General features: G+C 39.4%; 2 protein-coding genes across 3 annotated transcripts in view; one reads left to right on the forward strand and one right to left on the reverse strand.

Moving 5' to 3' along the window:
* Nucleotides 1-19,088, forward strand: part of LOC105354240 (transcription factor Maf) — a 70,670-nt gene that overhangs the window by 32,521 nt on the left and 19,061 nt on the right. The window contains exon 3 of one of the 2 annotated variants that reach the window (XM_004069693.4): nt 10,485-10,636. The exons of the other annotated variant lie outside the window; for it this stretch is intronic. The gene's annotated coding sequence lies outside the window, so the exon portion shown is untranslated. Of the gene's footprint in view, nt 1-10,484; nt 10,637-19,088 lie in introns of those variants that run through there. 2 annotated transcript variants of the gene reach the window in all.
* wwox (WW domain containing oxidoreductase) overlaps nt 10,313-19,088 on the reverse strand; it is a 161,989-nt gene continuing 153,213 nt past the window's right edge. The window contains exon 9 of the mRNA XM_004070065.4: nt 10,313-11,683. Within this exon, the coding sequence (XP_004070113.1) occupies nt 11,492-11,683 (192 nt within the window). The 3' untranslated portion in view covers nt 10,313-11,491. The remainder of the gene's footprint in view (nt 11,684-19,088) is intronic.

Below are 19,088 nucleotides of genomic sequence, written 5' to 3' on the forward strand. Positions count from 1 at the left end.
GCTTACTGTGTGTGTGTGTGGGTGTGTGCGTGTGGGTGTGTGTGTGTGCGCAGCAAAAGCCCAACTTCCATTTGCGCTGATGTTGGTATGATTTATTCACCAATCAGATTAGCTCTGGGAGAGACAATAAGAGAAAAAGAGTGGAGAGAGTCAGACATTAGGATACATTTTGGCTTTGTTTCATGTTGTTTTTCATTGTGTCTTCATAGAAATCAGCTCAAACAATCCATTATTACTCTAAAGAGGCCTATGCTAACAACACAACTAAATGATACAGAAATATGAAGTACATTGGACCTTATTTTATGTCTAACTTTTAAGGTCCATGACACACATACATGACATACACTTTCAAAGAGTTTTGTTTAAATGCGTGTGGATGTGGTGCGTTCATATGTTCGAAAGAGCTCTGTGGTGTGCTGGTGCAGCACAAGCAAGAAAAACCTGACCCAAGTAACCCTTGTGCTATCTTAGATGACCCCACCCTTACATTGACGTGTTCTCCCTACCATGACAAAGGTGGATAAAGGTGGAAAGATTTCATGTAATCCATGGACACCAGTGAATATCACAAATCATTGAAGAGGAGGAGGTGGCCGAACAATGAACATTGTCCAGACTCCAGGCAATTATGGACAATGTGACACACCCTCTGCATGAGGCCTTCAGTGAGAGGAAGAGCAACTTCAGCAGCAGACTTTTATCCCAAACCGGCGCCGCAGACTTAGAAAGTCTTTTGTCCCACGAGCCATCAGACTGCACAACTCTCTGTGTTGAGAGCTTTTACTTTAGTTTTTGATTAAGCTGAATCTGAGCAACACCCCTTTTTTGTTATTCTGTTTCCTCATGAGCTAAGTGTAATGAGTGTAGTTAAACTAGACTTTTTGGGACAGATGAGGAAGACATCTGGGAAGAGACATGAGGTTAAAGGTGCTACGCCAGCAGCAACAGAACTACATATTTTTGAACATTACAGAACGCAAACATGTTCTGACAACTAAAACCTCCAAAATAAAATCACTACATTTAAGTTCTTTAACTTTATAGATAAAAGCTCTAAAAAGATCATAGTTTCAGTTTCAAAAAGGTGAGGGAGGCAAAAAAAATCTCTTTTATGCCATCTCCCTGAAGATGTTTTTTATTTCTATTTTTACATTTTCAACTCTTTCTTTTTCTTCTTTTCTAGTTCTTCTGTGACTTTAGTGTTTGCAATAAATACATGAGTAAATAAAAATAAAGACCACAAATATGGGGCACTGTAGATTTATTCTGGTCAAATTTGTGATAAACTGAAAGTCACTTTGTCAGCTGTTCCGCATTACTTCAGTCTAAAACCTTTTAACAGCACTGCTTCAAATTCTCCAGAAACATTTTTTTTTACCTTCCTTTATTAATCAGTAAAATTAGATTTAAGATAAAGCTGCAGGTCAGACTTGGAGTTATTTTTTTTGTTTTAATTTGTTTAATGCAAAAAAGTTTTTTTGTTTTTAGCGGCCTAATAGCTGCATTTGAAACATCAATCTTGACTCTCTGTTCGGTCAATTTCTTCCACCTACAGTAAACAAACCAAAAAGTAGAAGAAATGACTGGTGAATGTTGGCTCAGAAGCTCTCTATAGGAGCTTTTAAGCGATTCACTACACATTTAAAGCCTCTGTCAGACCTCCAGTGTTTATATCTATTCAGCACAACTCACATGACTCCCACTTCAAGGAGACAAAGTCACATTTTGTACAGAGTCAAAAATGTTCTGTAAAATCGGTGTGTTGTGAATGAGCGTGTGTACGTGTGTCTGTGTGGGGGTTCGTCCAGTGCGTTGGCCTGCTTCAGCAGAGGGTTGAGTGATGTCACAGCAGACTGCATTTTAATGGAGAGGGAAGCAATTAGACAGAGGACAGGCCGAGAGGTGGGGAGGTGGAGGGGCTGTCTGTGTGACACACGGTTCACTCACACATCCTCACACACACTCTCATTACGGAGGATGAGTTAATTAATTGCACAGTGATTCCCGATACTCATAATTAATCTCATATGTATGCAAGTGTGTTTTTGAGAGGTGACCCACCCTCCCCCACACTTATAATGCACCTGAGGTACAAAAAATTTTCTAGCTGGTTTACAAAACTTAAATTGTCTATATGTTTAAATACCTCGTGTTTAAAATTGGCAGTAAGTGATCATGATAAATTGACTTTTTTCTTTAATGCAATATAAACACAAAGCTGCATTCATACAGCCATTACTCAGTCATTCTATTTGTCTGAATAACCATTCTTGCTCTGATGTCTTTTTTTTTTTAACATCTTTTGAATTCTATTTTTTTCTTCATGCTATTTTTACTTAATTATTAGTTAGTTAGTTAGTTAGTTAGTTAGTTAGTTAGTTAGTTAGTTAGTTAGTTAGTTAGTTAGTTAGTTAGTCAGTCAAGTTATAAACTGACCAATCAGATGTGTCAGTGAACGCATGTGATGGAACGTTTGATTGACAGATTCCCCGAACCCGGTTTCAGTGGTAGAGTTAGAGGTAGAGTTGTGGACTTCAAACAAACCTACTCATGATTGGCATGCCCCGCCGCTGTGTCCATTTCTATTTACAGTCGATGGTAGTGAAATATGTTACACCCCTGTCTAGGGGTTTATAAATGGTGTAACATAAAGGTAAGAAGGAAAAACTAAATTCACCAACGACTCAAAAACTCTCACGAGACCCAGGCTGAAATTAAGCTGGGAATTTATTTAAAATGAAAAACTCAAAACTATACAAAAATCACCAAACCAAATTACAAGGACCAAAGCCTTTAACTCTCTGCTGCTGCCAGCTGGAGAGAGAGGGGGGGGGGGGTGGTGGTTCCAACAGATGATGTAGCAGTTTTTAAAGCTGCTGCTGGAAGTCCACAGCCAATCAGGTGCTCCGGACACTGTGGAATCCAATCTGCACACTATAGGAAGGAAAGAAAAAGGAAAGACAGAACCTCCCACTGCAGCAGAAAACCAAAGAAAACAGATACAGAAAAACACTCCAAATATAAGAATAAAACAATATTACGGCTGCAGCCGTAACAACATATAGATGGAGTTCCTTTTAATTCATGGAAGTGCCAACATTCAAATGAGAGAAAAATTAATAAATGTGGTTTGTGTCCTGATAGAATTCTATGCAACCAAGTCTTCCATAAATCGGAATAAAGCTGTGAAACAAAAAGCCTCAAACAAGATTTGCACCGCTTTGACATTTTACGACAAACCTCATCCAACAGCTTTCATTGAAGAATGGGCATTCTTCAATGCTTTCATTGAAGAATGCCCATTTAGCCCATCCTTTAATGCTAGTCGCATGCCCGGTTTGAGCATAGCTTAAGACATGACCAAGGAAACAATAGAAAAAAAAAACATGTGGTGATAGATAAAAGCATCTATTTATCCTTTAGACAATAAAACAAATGACTAAAATGTAGTTTTTTTATTTTACTCCAAGGCTTTGAAAGCAAAAAAAACAAAACATGCTGAAACATTTAGTTGCACTATAATACTTAATTACATCATGTCCTGGCAAATTGCCTTTTTTCATCAGAGCTCTTAGCACACTGTTTTTCCTTTTCAGAGGGGGGTTTGGGGCAGGGCTGTCCAGTTTAAAAATTACGTGTATTAATCTTGCAGTGCCCTGCCCATGATCCTTTGCATTTATCTACATGAGCTGGAGTGGTGGAGCAATCGCATTTGGAAATTAAACATATAAAAAAGTTAAGGATAGCTCAGTGAGTGATGAAGCCAACCAATCGGCAGTAGCATAAATCTCTGCCTGTCGCCATGCCCACCTGTGCCCAAGCAGATCCGGATGTAGTTATGATTTTTCTGTGTTTGCATATATGAGTCTAATTTATTAGAATCAATATTGGGATTATTTACAAGCTAGTCCTGGTCTGCTGCCAATAAGCCCATTAGGCGCATTGTTGGAGAGTGGTTATATGATCAAATACACAATAGTAATTGGGAGTGGAGAGAGGCCAGAGTGTTTCTCAATGAGGTGATTATCTGCGTGCAGGTTATTGTGCTATTTCAGCATGACATGTAAATCTGCATCGCAGCATCAATCATGGACGCCACTGTCAGCAGAGTGAGGTTTGAAAATGCTCAGTGACAATGCTGAAGAATGATGAGGAGCTAAATCACAAGAAGCCAGAGTGACAACAAGCTGCAAAGAAACTGAAACAACTTTCTTTGGACGTTGATCTATTGTCCAGTTGGTCACACTGAGAGAGAAAGTGAGGCAATCCTTGAGTTATAGTTTAGCAGCATTAATACTTTCGCCACAGGAGCCAAGTGGACACCAACTAGACCAAAACCTTGCAGATGGGACCTGACAGAAATCAATTTAGAACAATGAAAACAGAAAGATTCATAAATGTTAAATGTATATATAAAGAGCCTTGGTTTCTAACAAGCATGCAAACTTTACATATCAGTGACGTTCAACACTTTTAGAGGTTCATGTGAAATTTTCTGACACGCTGTATTCAATGCTGCATAGTTTGCAAGCATTATGGAAATTTAGACAGTTGTTTTTTTTCCAATGTACAAGATACTTATCTGTTATTTGTTCATCACAGAAGATTGCCCTCTATGCCGGAGCAAAAAACAGTTGAAGCACAATAACAAAAGAAACTTTTCTTTACCAAACGTAGTGTGGTATGAATTCACAAAGTTATAGTAGAAATTGAAAAACGGATTATTGAAAACCTATTCATCCATTTTCAGAACCCACAAAATCCTTCTCAGGAGTCACAGGGCTGCTGGAGCCAACCAAAGCTACCGTTGGATAAAGGCGGGGTACACCCTGAACAGGTTGCCAGTCTGTCGCAGGGCCTCACGCATACCCATGCACACTTAGGGAAAATTTCGATATACAAACTAATCTATGAAACTGTTCAAAATAAAACTGAAAAAGAATTAATGAGTATTGTTTGCCCTTAGGATAGACTTGTGCTTGATGAAACTCTGAAAGGACGTAGCTTTTTTGGTAGCCTTTTATGCAGACATTCTGCATTGTTGTCCATTATGTTCTGTAACTTTTTGGTTCCAAACACTTAACATTTTTGGTTCCACATTTAGCATCAGGTCCAAGTCAATAAAGTCAATCTTTTCCATTATTCCTTGAAGTCACTGGCTTTGATGCTGCTTTAGATGACTGCATGAAATATCCATTACCTTCATGAACCTATAAAATGAAAAAGTTTGGTTTATCAAAATATGGCAGAAGTGATGAGCTATACTAACCAAAACTTTGATTACTTTTTTATTTTTAGTTTTACATCTTACATATGTTTATACACTAATTGAATTGTTCTTCTCATGAGTTCTTCCTCGTATTTCTATCAGAATGTAAATATTCTAAAATTATACATCCATGTCTTTTAGGTGTAAACTTTATATTTAATTTTAAATGTTGGCTCAGTCCTTTAAAACACACCTTGAATTATTATGTATTTATCCATGTACACACTTTCTTTGCATCACCCACTTTATCTTTATATTTACTGCAACCACACTCACAGCCCTGGATTCATTTATCACTTACTGCTGAACGTTCAAAAGCTTTCCTAACAATGACACTGGCAGCTCTGAAGCACAAAATACTTTCCCTTACTTTACTGATCAGATAGTGATAAACAGCAGTAAAGTGGCCTATTTGTCTAACATTCTAAACCTTTTTTTATATAATAACAAGGAGGTCTCTTAATATATATGAAAAACTTATTTGGGCAGTTTGACAAGCTGCTGGGCTTCGACAGTAATCCAAAATGTTATCTTAATTTTCAAAACTTAATGCACTTTTCTGATACGAAACATGTCTTGAAAATTGACAAATTTTACTTTCATATGTATTGTAAGACCTAGAGGTAAAAATGCTTTTGTTTTTCACTGATGCATACAATGTCTTGGATTTTTTTACATGCTCATTTTTTGTTAATTTTCCACACCTTTTTATTCAGTTGAGTTGAGTTTAAGTGACTTTCTCTGGGTCTATGGTTTTGTGTTTTATCATTTTAATGTTACAACTATAAGCGCAAATAGAGAACAGTAATAACTGCACATTTTGAACATAAATTAGCATACTGATTGAAAGTTTCTAAAGTCAAAGCAGTTCCAACTTAGAATACGATTTCACGTCCTAATTTCACTTAAACCCTCTAAAGAGATTTGCTTCTTTTGTTTTAAGGTCGATTTAGTTAACTTCAAGACTTCCAGTCTAACACACCTAAACCACACAAAGGAAGCGACAAAGAGACAGAAGGGCTTTGCCGCTAAGTATGTGGTAGTTTCTGCATCATTTACTGAGGCTCAATAACAACCTTTCTCATCGACCGACACACCTGGCCACACAAAATGACACTTACTGTCCTTTGAGAACACATGCAGCATATCTTCTTTCACCTCACTGTGGCCTCAAACAGACACGCTGCATCCCCTTCACACTATCTGCTTCGTGACAGATGTATTTGTGTAATAGTTTGGATAGGTATTGATCCACACAATGGAGCCAGTTAAAAATATAGAGAAAAATGAGATTTCAAAATCAACGTGGCTTTGAGGCAAGGCTGAGTGACACAGAGGCGAGGTGGGAGAAAACATTACGAAAAAAAAAAAAGGTGAAAAGGAAATCAATGGTATGGTGCTTAGGTGAAAAGTTCAAGTCCCAAAAAACCTGAGGAGATCAGATTGTGGAGACAGGCATGAACTCTGTTTGAGTGCATGTTTGGACTGTGATCGCATGTGGGTGTATGTGTGTGACCTTGACTTGGCCCAGTGGTAAAGTGGGGCGTCAGGAGAGTCAGTCTGTGAGCAGTCAAGCGTTTTCCCCACAGATTAGCAGTCGTTATTACTGCCACCAACCACTGGCCTGACAAATCCTCTTATTTCATTTTGCCTTCCTCTACCTCTCTGCCTTGCTCTTTCTCTTTTCCTCACTCTTTTCTTTCACCAAAACCTCCCTCCTCCTCTTCTCTCTGCCCACTATAACTGCTTTGCATACTTAACCGTTCCCCTCTCCTGGTGAGTGATCAGTTTTCTCTATTTTTGAAAATAAATATCTACTCATTGTCTCTGCATCTCCGCTGCTCAACAACTCTTCTGCAAAGTTTCTTCTCTCCACCGCTTTGCCTGCTTCTCCCTGTGCCCCCTCTCCCCCTCACCAGCCCCTCTATAGTGTGATGAATCTGTAGACAGGGGCTAATAATTGTACTTCAGCCCAAGTGCTCATTTTTCTTTGGGTTTGAAAGCTGTGACAGGCAGGGGCTCTCCGCCCACCCCCCAGCTTTACTCTCCTCCTTTTTCTTTTACCTTTTTTTTTCCATCCCCACACAATGGGTGAGTAAAATAACTCAGGGTTTACAAGGTCATGCTGTCGTGGTGAGGACACACGGGGGGATTCAGGATTTCCTCCAGTGAGATGTGCTAAGGCTTCAGTAGAAAGTTACAGACGCCACAAACACACCTGCAAAAGGAAATGTGCACTTTTGATAGAGAATGAATCGATCACAGCCATTCGGACAAGGTGTTGCAGTGTGGGGATGAACGAAGTGTTTATTTGCCCCGACAACAGAGGTTTTACATGATTTTCACATTTTTTCTGTTCAAACTGTAAAGGAGGATGTCTACGCCTCAAAGAGAAATGCAGACATGAAGCTTCTCCAGACCGTCCTCCTCATTTCAAAGAAATAAAACGCTTTTATAGTAATGCAATAACACCCGGAAAATCTGCAAGGAAGACATGAAAAAATATTTGTCAAGCACATTCCTCACATTTAAACACATTTATGGGGTCTGGATGGATCTGCAATTCCCAGCAAATATATTATAATCTCCACAGATACTGTGTCCAGGCGAAGCGCATCATCAGATATTGAAAGAAAATACTATTACCATTGACCCATGTGCAGTGGTACCTTATGAAAATTGATCAGCAATTTGAATCTCCATGTCATCCTCAAAGAGGGGGCGATGAAGAGAATGCAGGAGGTGGGGAAGAGAACAGAGAGTGAGACTTTATTGCCTGCTGTAGTTAGATGGTAAATTTCCTCCCGGCAGATATTTATTGGGTTAGTTGAGTCCAGAGAGAGCTTTAACATTGATTGTGATCATTAAATATATCCGCTTGAAATGGCAACATGGCATTCCTTCAGTCAATGGAGCCAATAGCGGCAGAACAAAGGCATAATCAAATCAATCCTCTCATAATTATTCTTTGAGAGGAGGAATTAATCACAAGAAGAAATAAAAACAATAATGGAAAATGAAATGGTCTGTCGTAAACAATTACTGCCCAAATTGATATAAACTCAGTGAAGGGGGAAAAAAAATCTACAATAAATCTAACTAATTAAAATAACATTCCAGTGTATATTGGTTATTTGGTATACAGTGACTTTGGCTTATTATACTAGTAGGCAGGATGTGTAATTACAAGAAAGAGGTAGAATTGAAAAGTGAAGAGAAGAAAGAAGAAAATGGTGGGATGGGGGACTGCTTCTAGGGTCAAAGGATCAAGGTCCTCCTCTTGTGAGAGCCGTGATTCTTCCTCCTCTCTGCCTGCTGAGAGGAAGTGTAGTTATTGATTAGCTATCAGATGATTCCGATAGTGCCTGATCGATAGGACTTTGTATGAAAGCCAGGCAGGACACTCCTTTTTCACTCAGGCACTCACCCAAGTATTGGCCACTGCAGTGCAGACCACAAAGACATTTCAGTTGTTTGTAGATTATCCTTTGTTAACATGTCCATCGCTCCAATCCAAAGCTTCCATGAAGGCTTTTATATTTATTGATGCAGCTGTTGAACTAAGCTTTTCCTGCACTGTGCTAGTTAAACCAACAAAATGTTTCAGAAGAATACAACATCCTAACCTAATTTTTTGAGACTTTGTTGCCACTTTTTTGCCTTTAGTAGGGAGAAGAACATTAAATAAAGGGTGAAAAAGACAGAGAAGGTCATGCAGCAAAGTTTTCCCTGGCTGGAAGTCAAAGTTGCTGCTCGGGACACATTCAGCCACGTGACGCGTGTGCAAAAACACACAACTATCAGCCCGGGCCAAAAAACACCTGATCAGTCAAAGTGATGAATTTCCAGCAGGTATTATTAATCAGCACCATTGGTTTCCTGATAAATAGTCACAAAGAGTTTACATTATTCTTATGATTAATTTATCTCCAGGTTAGACCACCGAGCCAGAGTTGTGTGTGTATGTGTGTGTGTAGGGGGGGTTCCAGAAGTCACAGGTCTAAAATCAGTCTTTAGATGGGGCGGAAAATCCAATTAATCATTTAAAGACTCCAAAAAAGACAGCAGGGCTGACTATCAGAATAAAAGTAACACATGGGGTCTAAGCACAGTCAGAGGGGTAACTTAACAGCTGATGTGCAGTACACACTGTAAGATCCATCTGTTTCAATATGAACCCAGTAGACTCTGGGGAAGAAGACGGTGTCATTTTTACAGAAGCTCAAAATGAGGCTCGGCAGCCTGCTCGCTTCACACACCAGATTACACTGCATTCTGTAACTGATTGACAAATTTTGTGAAGTGAGCCAGATCCATGAGCTGGATCTCTGAGAAAAGAAATAAAGAAAAAAAAAGGGGAAAAAACAGGATCAAGCTGGACTTTGATCAGCACCACAGACAGCGGCAAGATATAGCTGGTATTGTTCTGAATACTCTAACAGCTGTAAAACTAAATCTTTATTCATCTCACTGAAGTCATTTAGTGTGTCACGCTGCTGTGGGTTTTTATTCAGTCTGTAAAATATTTCAAAAGGAGGATGAAGATTTTGCTAAAAGTTTTGCAATCTGTAATTGATTCTGACATCAAACGCTGAAAGAAAATTGTCTGGACAGTACGAAGTTTCTCACTGTGAACCTGACAGATGCTGAGTGTGTGGATTTGTGCTGTTCGTCTGCTCCACGTGTGTCCCATAGTGGGAAAAGCAAACCATAAGACATCTGTACTGCAGATTACAACACACAAGCATGAGTTTTCTGTGCACTGCACTGCATTATTCACATTCCCTGCCTTTCAATACGTTTTTTTTAACCTTTCTCTACCAGGGAGGACAAAATATTACTGAACACACAAACAAACAAAAAGAGGAGAAATGACTTCAAAGTATAGCTTGGGTTTGGCTTTATGTGGAGAAACACAAGCAGAATGTTATTTGAGTTTTTTTTTTAATAGCATATGTAGGGTCATCAAATGCATCTGTCCTTCTAGAATAAAAACATAAAACAGTCTCTGGGGTGAAAAAAGGTCAAATCAGTTTTTATTAAACCATTTTATATTTTTTGGTTGTTACACGTTTAAAAAAAACTGTCTTTGTCTGCTTCTTACACCAGCATCCCCTTCAATACGCCTGCAAATGAGTAAACAAAGATTTCACTAATGTTTGTACACTAGAGATTTATTCAATGTTCCTTTTTTCTCTGCTCCTATTTACAGATCATGAAGCTGGAATGAGGATTCTTGAACAACCTGCGACACCCAGACTGCCAAAAAGCACAACGTCTCAAACGCAGCCCATCCTCGCTGGGGTTTTCTGGACATCCAACCTCTGACAAACCTGAATTCCGAGCCAAGAGCTGATCGTCATCATAAAAAAGGAAAAACAAAAAAGGAAGAAAAAAGGACATAAAAAAACAAAAATGTACCACCCTGGTGAAACAACAGACAGAGAGAATTTGAAGAACCTGGACTGTAAATAAGACTTGCAACCATCTCTATACAAATGGACAAACACCATTGCATAAATACTTCTGAGACTTGACAAAGTGCAGATCATCAAACCTTTACTTTGCAAAAAGCGAAAGGAAAATTTATGATGTCCCTTCAGCACACCCCTCGAAATCAGGAATTTGTAAATCTTGTACAAAAAACCGAGAAAATGAATTATTGCAAAATAATGTAGATATTCATAAGAATCATACTTCTAGTGTGTTTATATATCCACAGGTGTCACATGCCCACCCATTCATTTTTTTCTTCTTGCCCCAAAGGTTTTAGCAAAGTGATTAACCACCCTTCTCTCTCACTAACCCCAAAGGAAAATCTTGACAACAATAAGGAGGTGAACACTTATTACCCAGAAATTTACAGGGAAAACTAATTATAGTGCACCTATGTCTAAATCTGATCAATTCTATGCTCTCTAGGAAACCCTCTATCATTATCGAAACAAAAAATAAAGCTGAACACGTCCCCACTTTCCATTGTAAAATACCACAAAACTTTTATTCTTTTGGAAATAAAAACCCACTCCTGTACTTTCTGAAGTGTGTTTTAGCCCCGTGATGATGTGACACATCTGGATGGACTTTTGTCGTTTGGCAGCTTTTGTACAGTCCAGTCAGAGTCTTTGATTAACTTCATCTCAAGTCAACTACTTCCTCTTTGATTCCTGTTTTGGCCTGCACCCGTCCTCCTCTCCTTCCTCTTTCTCGTCTGCCAGTTTAGAGGGCTTGTATCCCCGCTGACCTCTCCGCCACCAGGCGCTCGCTGAGCTCCCACAGGCTGGCGGCGCTGCTCGGATCCTGGGCCTGGTTGGAGGGCTGGCAGCGGAAGCAGTTGTTGAAGTACATGCCGCCTAACCCCTCCAGCTCCTGAGCCACTGCGCAGTACACCGTGGTGGCCGCACCTTGTTGCTGTGGAGAACAGAGACACAGTGAGAGGACACGTTGTGGCACTGAGACAACTCAATGGCGTCACCCTGCAGGAGGAAGCAGGAAAAAAAATGTCAAAAAATGGAAACTCACACACAGACACTAGGAGGTGTCCTGTCCAGAGAGGACAAACTGGATGCCAAAAACACCCCCTTTGTCCTTCATGTGACACAAATACAGACACACAAAAAGAGACAGCAGGGCTGAGCGGCCACAGGGGTGGAGAAGATTTAAGCACACGCTGTCTCACTTAAATCCATGCGGCCCATGATGACTGGCTCATATTAACATGGGAAAAGCGTGACCCTCTCCTGTACATATATTTATATACATATATTTATTTATTTATTTATGTATTACTCTGCCTGGTTTGCAAAGGACCTTTGGCTGCCCCGAACTGTGTGAAGGCCCAACTCACTGGAAAAGGTGAAACCACACCAGCTCCTGTCTGGATCACCGAGAAGACACAGCTTTTATGTACATAATAGAGGTTTTATGGCCATGGCAACGAGTATAAAGATTTTCTTTATATGTACAGGGATTCACCGAGGCTTTTATAGCTGTATTTAAGTTTTGGAAAGTGATGCAAGTACAAGTTAGTTAAGTTAGTTACTTCTGTTTTAAAAGAAAACTTTTTGTTTTTACACATGCAGAACCAGCCTGGCTTCTTTTCTGAGTAAAAGCTCAACCTGGAACACAAGTTCATTTTGAGACGCTGTTCAACAGTATTTCCACAAAACCTGCTAAGCTGTTGGTCAGTAATTAGCAGGGGATATTCTTAGAGTGCCATTCCTGTGACATTTGAAAATGAAAGACGAGAAAGCGGCAGAATAAACGCATCAGAGAGAATTAGGCACATAACCCGACTGCTCAAAGAGCCATCTTTCATGTTGCAGCTCTGACGAAAAGCTGCTGTGACAGCTTCCCCGCAAACTCCAGGGGCTTGAGACAACTTCTATACAGCTGTACAAAATGACTTGCCTCTTTATCTCATGATGAGAGTGATGAGAGTTTCACACGGAGCACCGGCACACACTCAGACAAGCCCATATGTGCAATAGGCAACCACACTGAAGGCACACAAATATACTTATGAGTATATAACAGAGGCGTATAGCAAGCCAACTGTTTGAACAGATTCCCAAAGCAGCTGTACAGTGCAAAGATCTACTGAGGTCTAAGACATTTATATTAACAAAATGCATATGCAATGAAAAGATTTTAAAAAAAAAAGCATAGGAGATTTCAAGGAATGCGCTTTTTAGCTTCACACACACAACTTCCAGTAAAGTTCCACCCCGGTTAACCCTGATGTGTTAACGCTGGCACAGCAGACTGAGCGCGTTTGATGTGCAGCCTGATGAGAGGACTGGTAAACAGCAGATGAAACAGCAGCATCTCTCTGTGCACTGCTGCCTGTCTCACCTGCCAGTGAGGCGATAACTTCATCCACGTCACATGTCACCATATCAAAAACAGACAAATGCCAAGCAGTGTCTCTGAGTTGCAGGTTCACACGCGCCGCCACCAAGTCATCTCCCCTCACTTACAACATCTGATTTAGCTCGCCTGAAAGCCAAGGCGCCTTTTAGACCTCACTGAAGATTTCTATGCCCTGACTCACTGAAGCCTTTGAACTTGACTCTCAGAGCAGTTTCTGTACAATTACCTTCCTACAAATTCAAAAACAGGATGATAACTTTCAGGCTTCAAATCTAAACTTGTGTGACTTGAATCTCCCTAAAATGCTTCAGAAAACCCAAGTCCGTGCTGCAGCTTGTTCTCTGGCTGCAGCAGCCCAGCTAGTGGCAGATGAAGTACAACATAGACTGTTTGTACTATCTTGTTGGTGTTTAGCTTATCCTCCCTACCACTTGACCTTGTGACCTGCGTAAAAGATAAAGCTGATGGGATTAGACATTAACATGCTCAGCCACCCACCACAGCCATTTATCATAGTGTGTGCGCTTGCAGATGGAAGGAAAGACGTGTGCAAGGTATTGTGGGACAAAGAAACGGAGAGGGGGAGCAGCAAACTCTTCCTCTTACAGATGCTTAAAATCAAAACTACCACAATAATATGGATAGTAAATGTTCAGAGCCAAACATTTAGTTGTAAATTACGTCTCAGCAATGTGAGAACATTTCTTTCAAAAGATGTGAAAGAAGGAGTATCATCAATGTTCAGAGTGAGGAGATTAAGGGCTTAAAAATTCTGAAGGATGGTTTCAGTAACTTAGAAAATATTTTAGACATTCCCTAACAATTAACCAGCCCCACCACAAGGACAGAGGAGGTAAACTAATTACATCTACAAACCCATAAATGACTCTTTGGTAAATTATGGTAAAAAGATCAAAGCAATATGACAAGCCAAATAGTAGACTTAAAAAGCAAGTTTGTTTTCTTTTGTGTATCTTATCAATAACTAACCAAAATTCTAATATTGATTAAATCTGTTCAGCAATAAACTGATTTTTGGTAAGCCGTCTACGTGGAAATGGGGTTCAACGTTGAAGTCTTGTAACAGCTCTGGGACCAGATCCAAGTCTTCCAATACTGACACATAATCCAAGAGCCTGATGGATTTGCAATAGAAATGTCCTTGTACAGTGTTGCGCAATAACTGGTTGTTACAAATGTATTTAAGAGCAAAAAAAGAAAACCTATTCAGGAAGATGTTTTGTTTTGTTTTTTTCATGAACCAGCTGTAATGTCACTTTTGCCGTGTTTTGTTCTGTGTCTCTTAACATCCAAGTTGCCGTCAGCTGTTAGAGCTTTTTCTGACCCTATGCATGTGATCCTTCAGCCTCACATCTGTAGTTACAGCATCCACCACTTCCTCTGACCTGTGTGTAAATACGTCAGTACTGTAGAGCAGTCTGTTTTTGGCCTGTACATAGAAAAAAAAAAGAATCCTGTATATACTAAAACCTATGCATGCTGAAAACCTAGCAATTCTTTCAGGTACTTTTATATTACCCAAATTCACATATGGCATGTCCTAAAAAAAACAAAAAAGTAGAAAAAAAGAGAAAAAAATATATATAAATAAAAAGGTTAAAATAAATGAGTTCATTATATTGTCTGGCAATATCCTCTCTTGGACGGTGTGTGTAGAGTCTTCCTGTTTTCTTTCTCCTGTGGGTGGTTCTCTTCCTTTGCCTGTCCTGTGTTTCTGCTCACCATCTGTGTCAGTTGTTGTCAGTTGGCAGTTGTACAGCAGCGAGGGTTGAGGCAGAGAAAGGGTGGCATTTACCAGCTGACCTCTGCGATGGCGCTCCAGTTCAGCAGCGGTACGAAAACTGTTATTTTTTTAGGCCTCAGACACAATTTGAGAAGTAGACTCCCACTATTTACCGCTGATCATGACGGCATGCCTACATGCTTTCAAGTGAACTGGTTTTAGCTCTTTTTTTTAGATTTGTTTTTGATTTTTTCTTTTCAACTTTAACTTAGATATTTGTCATTAACAGAGGAGCAGATTCTAGAAGAGACAATTCTATAACTATTTTATCACATTTAAATAACTGCATACTTTTTGTTGTCCTTCCATTAACAGTACAATGCCGTAACTGTAAACACATTTGGTGAAAATTCGTTTTTTTACCATTTGGTGTAATAAAGCTACAGCATGTATTTGGAACAGTATTTTCCGGCTTGTATGCTTGGTAAAGGGGTCAGGAGTAGTGCAGCTTTTGCCTCAGCCCTCTGCCCAGCAACAAGGAGTCACTATCCTCTAAATGGGACTCCAAATCAATTGTGATTTCGTTTAAGGAATGTTTTTTTTCCCTTCAACCTGTGATGTTTAAAATAGATGGAGGTGTCTGATTTTTAATCTGTGCTAAAGATATTTTACATTTAATAAATAATCATTGAAAGCAAATTTGTTCTGTTTTGGTGCTTTATTTGGGGAAATAGAAGAGAAAAAAAAGAAAGTGGGGGTCTTTATTTGACCTCACGAATATCTGACAGCTCAGCTGAGTGTGCTTCACCCCAGCTGGAATTCTGGGTAATCCGGTCCTTTTAGATAAACAAGCTGTCTTCTCTATTTTGTTTGACCATTCAAGCAAAATGCACAAAGATTAACAGCTCAAACACTTCAACATACACTTTAGAGAGCAACCCTACGCTAACCCCCAGGAATATGCATGTTTCTGAAAAATCTAGTTTTATTTTCTCTTTTACAAGAAAAATAATCTCATCAAATTTGTTTAAGCAAAAATAAACATTCCTAGTTTCATTAAAAAACTGTTTCAGGTTTACTTCAAAAGATATTTTTTGCCAACATTTATTGACCTAATTTAATTTAGATAATTCTATTACCTAAAATAAACTATTACTTTAACTGGCATGTGTTTTTTATGTTTTAGTAAAGATAAAGTTTCCTGCATTCTGGAATATTCAAACATTTTTTGGAGGGCCTATGCTTGGGGGGTAGGCCCAGTGGTATAAAGAATCTGAAAATTCATTTTAATAAACATTGCAAGCAGAATTTTCAAAGTCTGTAGCAAATACTTTTCTAATTGAACAAAACAGTTGTTGTACTGGCATCTAAGGATGAATGCACAGAATATCCAAAAAGCTTTTCATAATGAGCTCTTCAATAACAATGCAACTATAAGTGCTTGACAGAAAATGCTATGAAATGCAAAGAAAATGTAGTCATACTATAAAGGGTTTCTTACTATTGCAAAATAATCAACTCATATCTTAAAAGTCACCAGTTTTGAAATATTTGCATTTGGCGTTCATGCAGATGTTTAGCCTTTTCCTCATGAGGTGAAACATATGGACCAAGCAGTTTACTACGTTTTGTGCTAATTTCTCACTGTTTTTCCAAGCCCTCAAATTTATGGTTGACCAATCTGAGTGAGTTACTGCACTTCAGTCATTGTGTGAACGCTGACAAACAGTCACACTCTTGAGGACCTTCACTGAATTTTTCCACACTACAAAAACAGGCCTCTTAGAAGAACATAAAAATATTCCAACCCCATGTGCAGATTTTCTTCCAGTAATCAAACAAATCTGTGAGGGGTAAAGAAAATGGTCTTACAAAGAATTCTTATTTAAGGAAAAAAATTATAGACACTAAGACTTCTTTTTCCAAACTAAGATTGTTTTGCTATTAAAAAAACTTTCTCAATAAAATTATTTTTCTTGCATTATTCTTTTTACTTTGTTATGTTTTTTTTTCCTCCAGTGCAACACATAAAGTCACCCCTGCAAATAAGGGGGGAATAAAGCAAATTACATTGATAGTCCTTATTAATGTTTTATTTTTCCTGTAATTCTAGTGTCTCCCCAGAGATGGTGCACTACATATAAATTCATCTTTATTTAGCTGCTCAAAGTCATTCTGCTTTCATGTAATGTCGGACAATTTGTTGTTTTTCGTACAGTCGGACAGACATTTTCCCGATCATTCCAACACCACACGAACGCAGCATTTCTCTAAATTAGAAGGGGGTTGATGCGCGTAAGGGACAACAACCCATTGCTACGCAATCGGCACTGAAATGAGAACAACAGTCACAGTTTTAAGAATTAAATTCCAAAATGTTCTGCTTTAAAATATAAATAATTGCCTATCAAAATTGAGTTGTGTTATTTTCCAGATTCTATGTTGTTTATTGCTGTAATGTGGTGGATTACCAAAGCACTGCATGCATCTGCTCCCTACAGTCAAATTTTAGAACCCTTTGTGGCCCACGAGTCAAAAAGTTTGCTCTTCCCTGCAGTAGAGCTTTATGGTCTCCTTCTCTCATTTGCAGATCAGGAGTTTAAGTATGAATCCAAAACCCCTTTTTTTCCCTCAGTAATTTAATAATGTGCTGCAAATGTAACCAGAGAAAAGTATTTGCAGATAAGAACCAACACAGCTTCTGCAGCCTTATTTACCCCTGGAACAGTTTGATTTAAATGTTCCTAAAAAAAATAAAAACACCATCATGGGTCTCTAGAGATTTCGCATTTGGTCGTCTGTATGTACGGTAGTAAGTAAAGTATGTTTTGTACCGACCATTAGCCCATGGACTGATGGCTAATACTCACCTACGGGCAGCACACTCCCCCGGGGGGCATTAAAGGCAGGACTGAAGGATCAACCTCCACCCTCCCTGCTTCTCCATCCCTTCCTTCATCATTCCACCTCAATCTCTCTGTCTGTCTGCCTTGCTTTCTGGCTCAGCCCCTTCTTTTCCATCAGCCATCTACAGATCCTTATTCGCCTACAGCCCCATCCCCCTCCGGCCCCATAAATTACTGGACCGGGCATACATGGTTTCTGTAACTGAGGTCTCACGGGTAAACGGTTATAGTATGACATCTTGGAGGTAAATGGATCTTTTTCCCTGGAGTCCTTGATCACAGAGGAGCCCTGTTGTCAGTCTTTTTTTCTCTCAAAAGCAAACACAGTGATGTAGTGGGGGATAAGAAAACGGAGAAAGAAAGAAACAGAGAGTATGCTACGGTACAGTCTATTGCTCTGAATACACAGTACAGGAATGACAGGAAGACAACATAGCGGAACCAAACCTCCATTCCCCTGCACAAGTTCTGTCCCACTCTCTCTGCGGACGACTCTTTACCACATTTGCACCAGATAAGATCAGTGTCAGTCATCAACGGCCTCCTGTCACGCTGTGATTGTTCATCTGTTTGTACGTGCGTGTGCACGTGTGTGGATGTGTAGTTCGACGTGACTTTGCTGCATACATTTACTGCCCCTGCATTCAAGAGAACAATGGAAAAAGATGTGGGGAAAGAAGTGGAAAGGATTCAAAGGACTGGAGGAGGAGGGACAAATTTAAAAAAAGATAGGAGAGACAAAGGAAAAGAATACGAGAAACAAAGCAGAGATGAAGGAGAAGGAGACAGGACACAGGGCATCCAAGGGGAAAACGACAGGGAGTCGGAAGGACTTGCGCAACGACTGTGAAACTATCTCATTTTTATCTTCTGAAAGGACTTCCGAAGTGATGTGCACAGCCTAATTATTTTCCCCTAATAAAAGCAACATATGCTAAGACAATAAAAAGCCTTATTGGAGACCTATTCATTAAAAAGGAACAGTAAAAAGTGTGCGACTCTGGCTCAGGGATTAGCTTTTAAAAGGGCTTTTCTCTGGTTGGAAATGGCCTTAGTCCTCCTTTAGGATGTCCATATGGGTGTACAGCCCACCATAAAAGATCTGAATTATACATGAAGAGGCCCGGCTGATTTATAGGCTGTGATCTTCCTTTTCACTCTCACCTAATTGCATCAGTGCACGATACCTGTGTATGAATGCTACAAGCAGTGCAGTTTAAGCTGAGGGAATGTTGAGTAGTAAAGTACATATAGCTAATGACAACCATTCAGTAGCAGCAAGATAACCTATAAA

This window comes from Oryzias latipes, chromosome 6, assembly GCF_002234675.1.
Source record: "Oryzias latipes chromosome 6, ASM223467v1".
In the NCBI taxonomy this organism is placed as follows: domain Eukaryota; kingdom Metazoa; phylum Chordata; class Actinopteri; order Beloniformes; family Adrianichthyidae; genus Oryzias; species Oryzias latipes.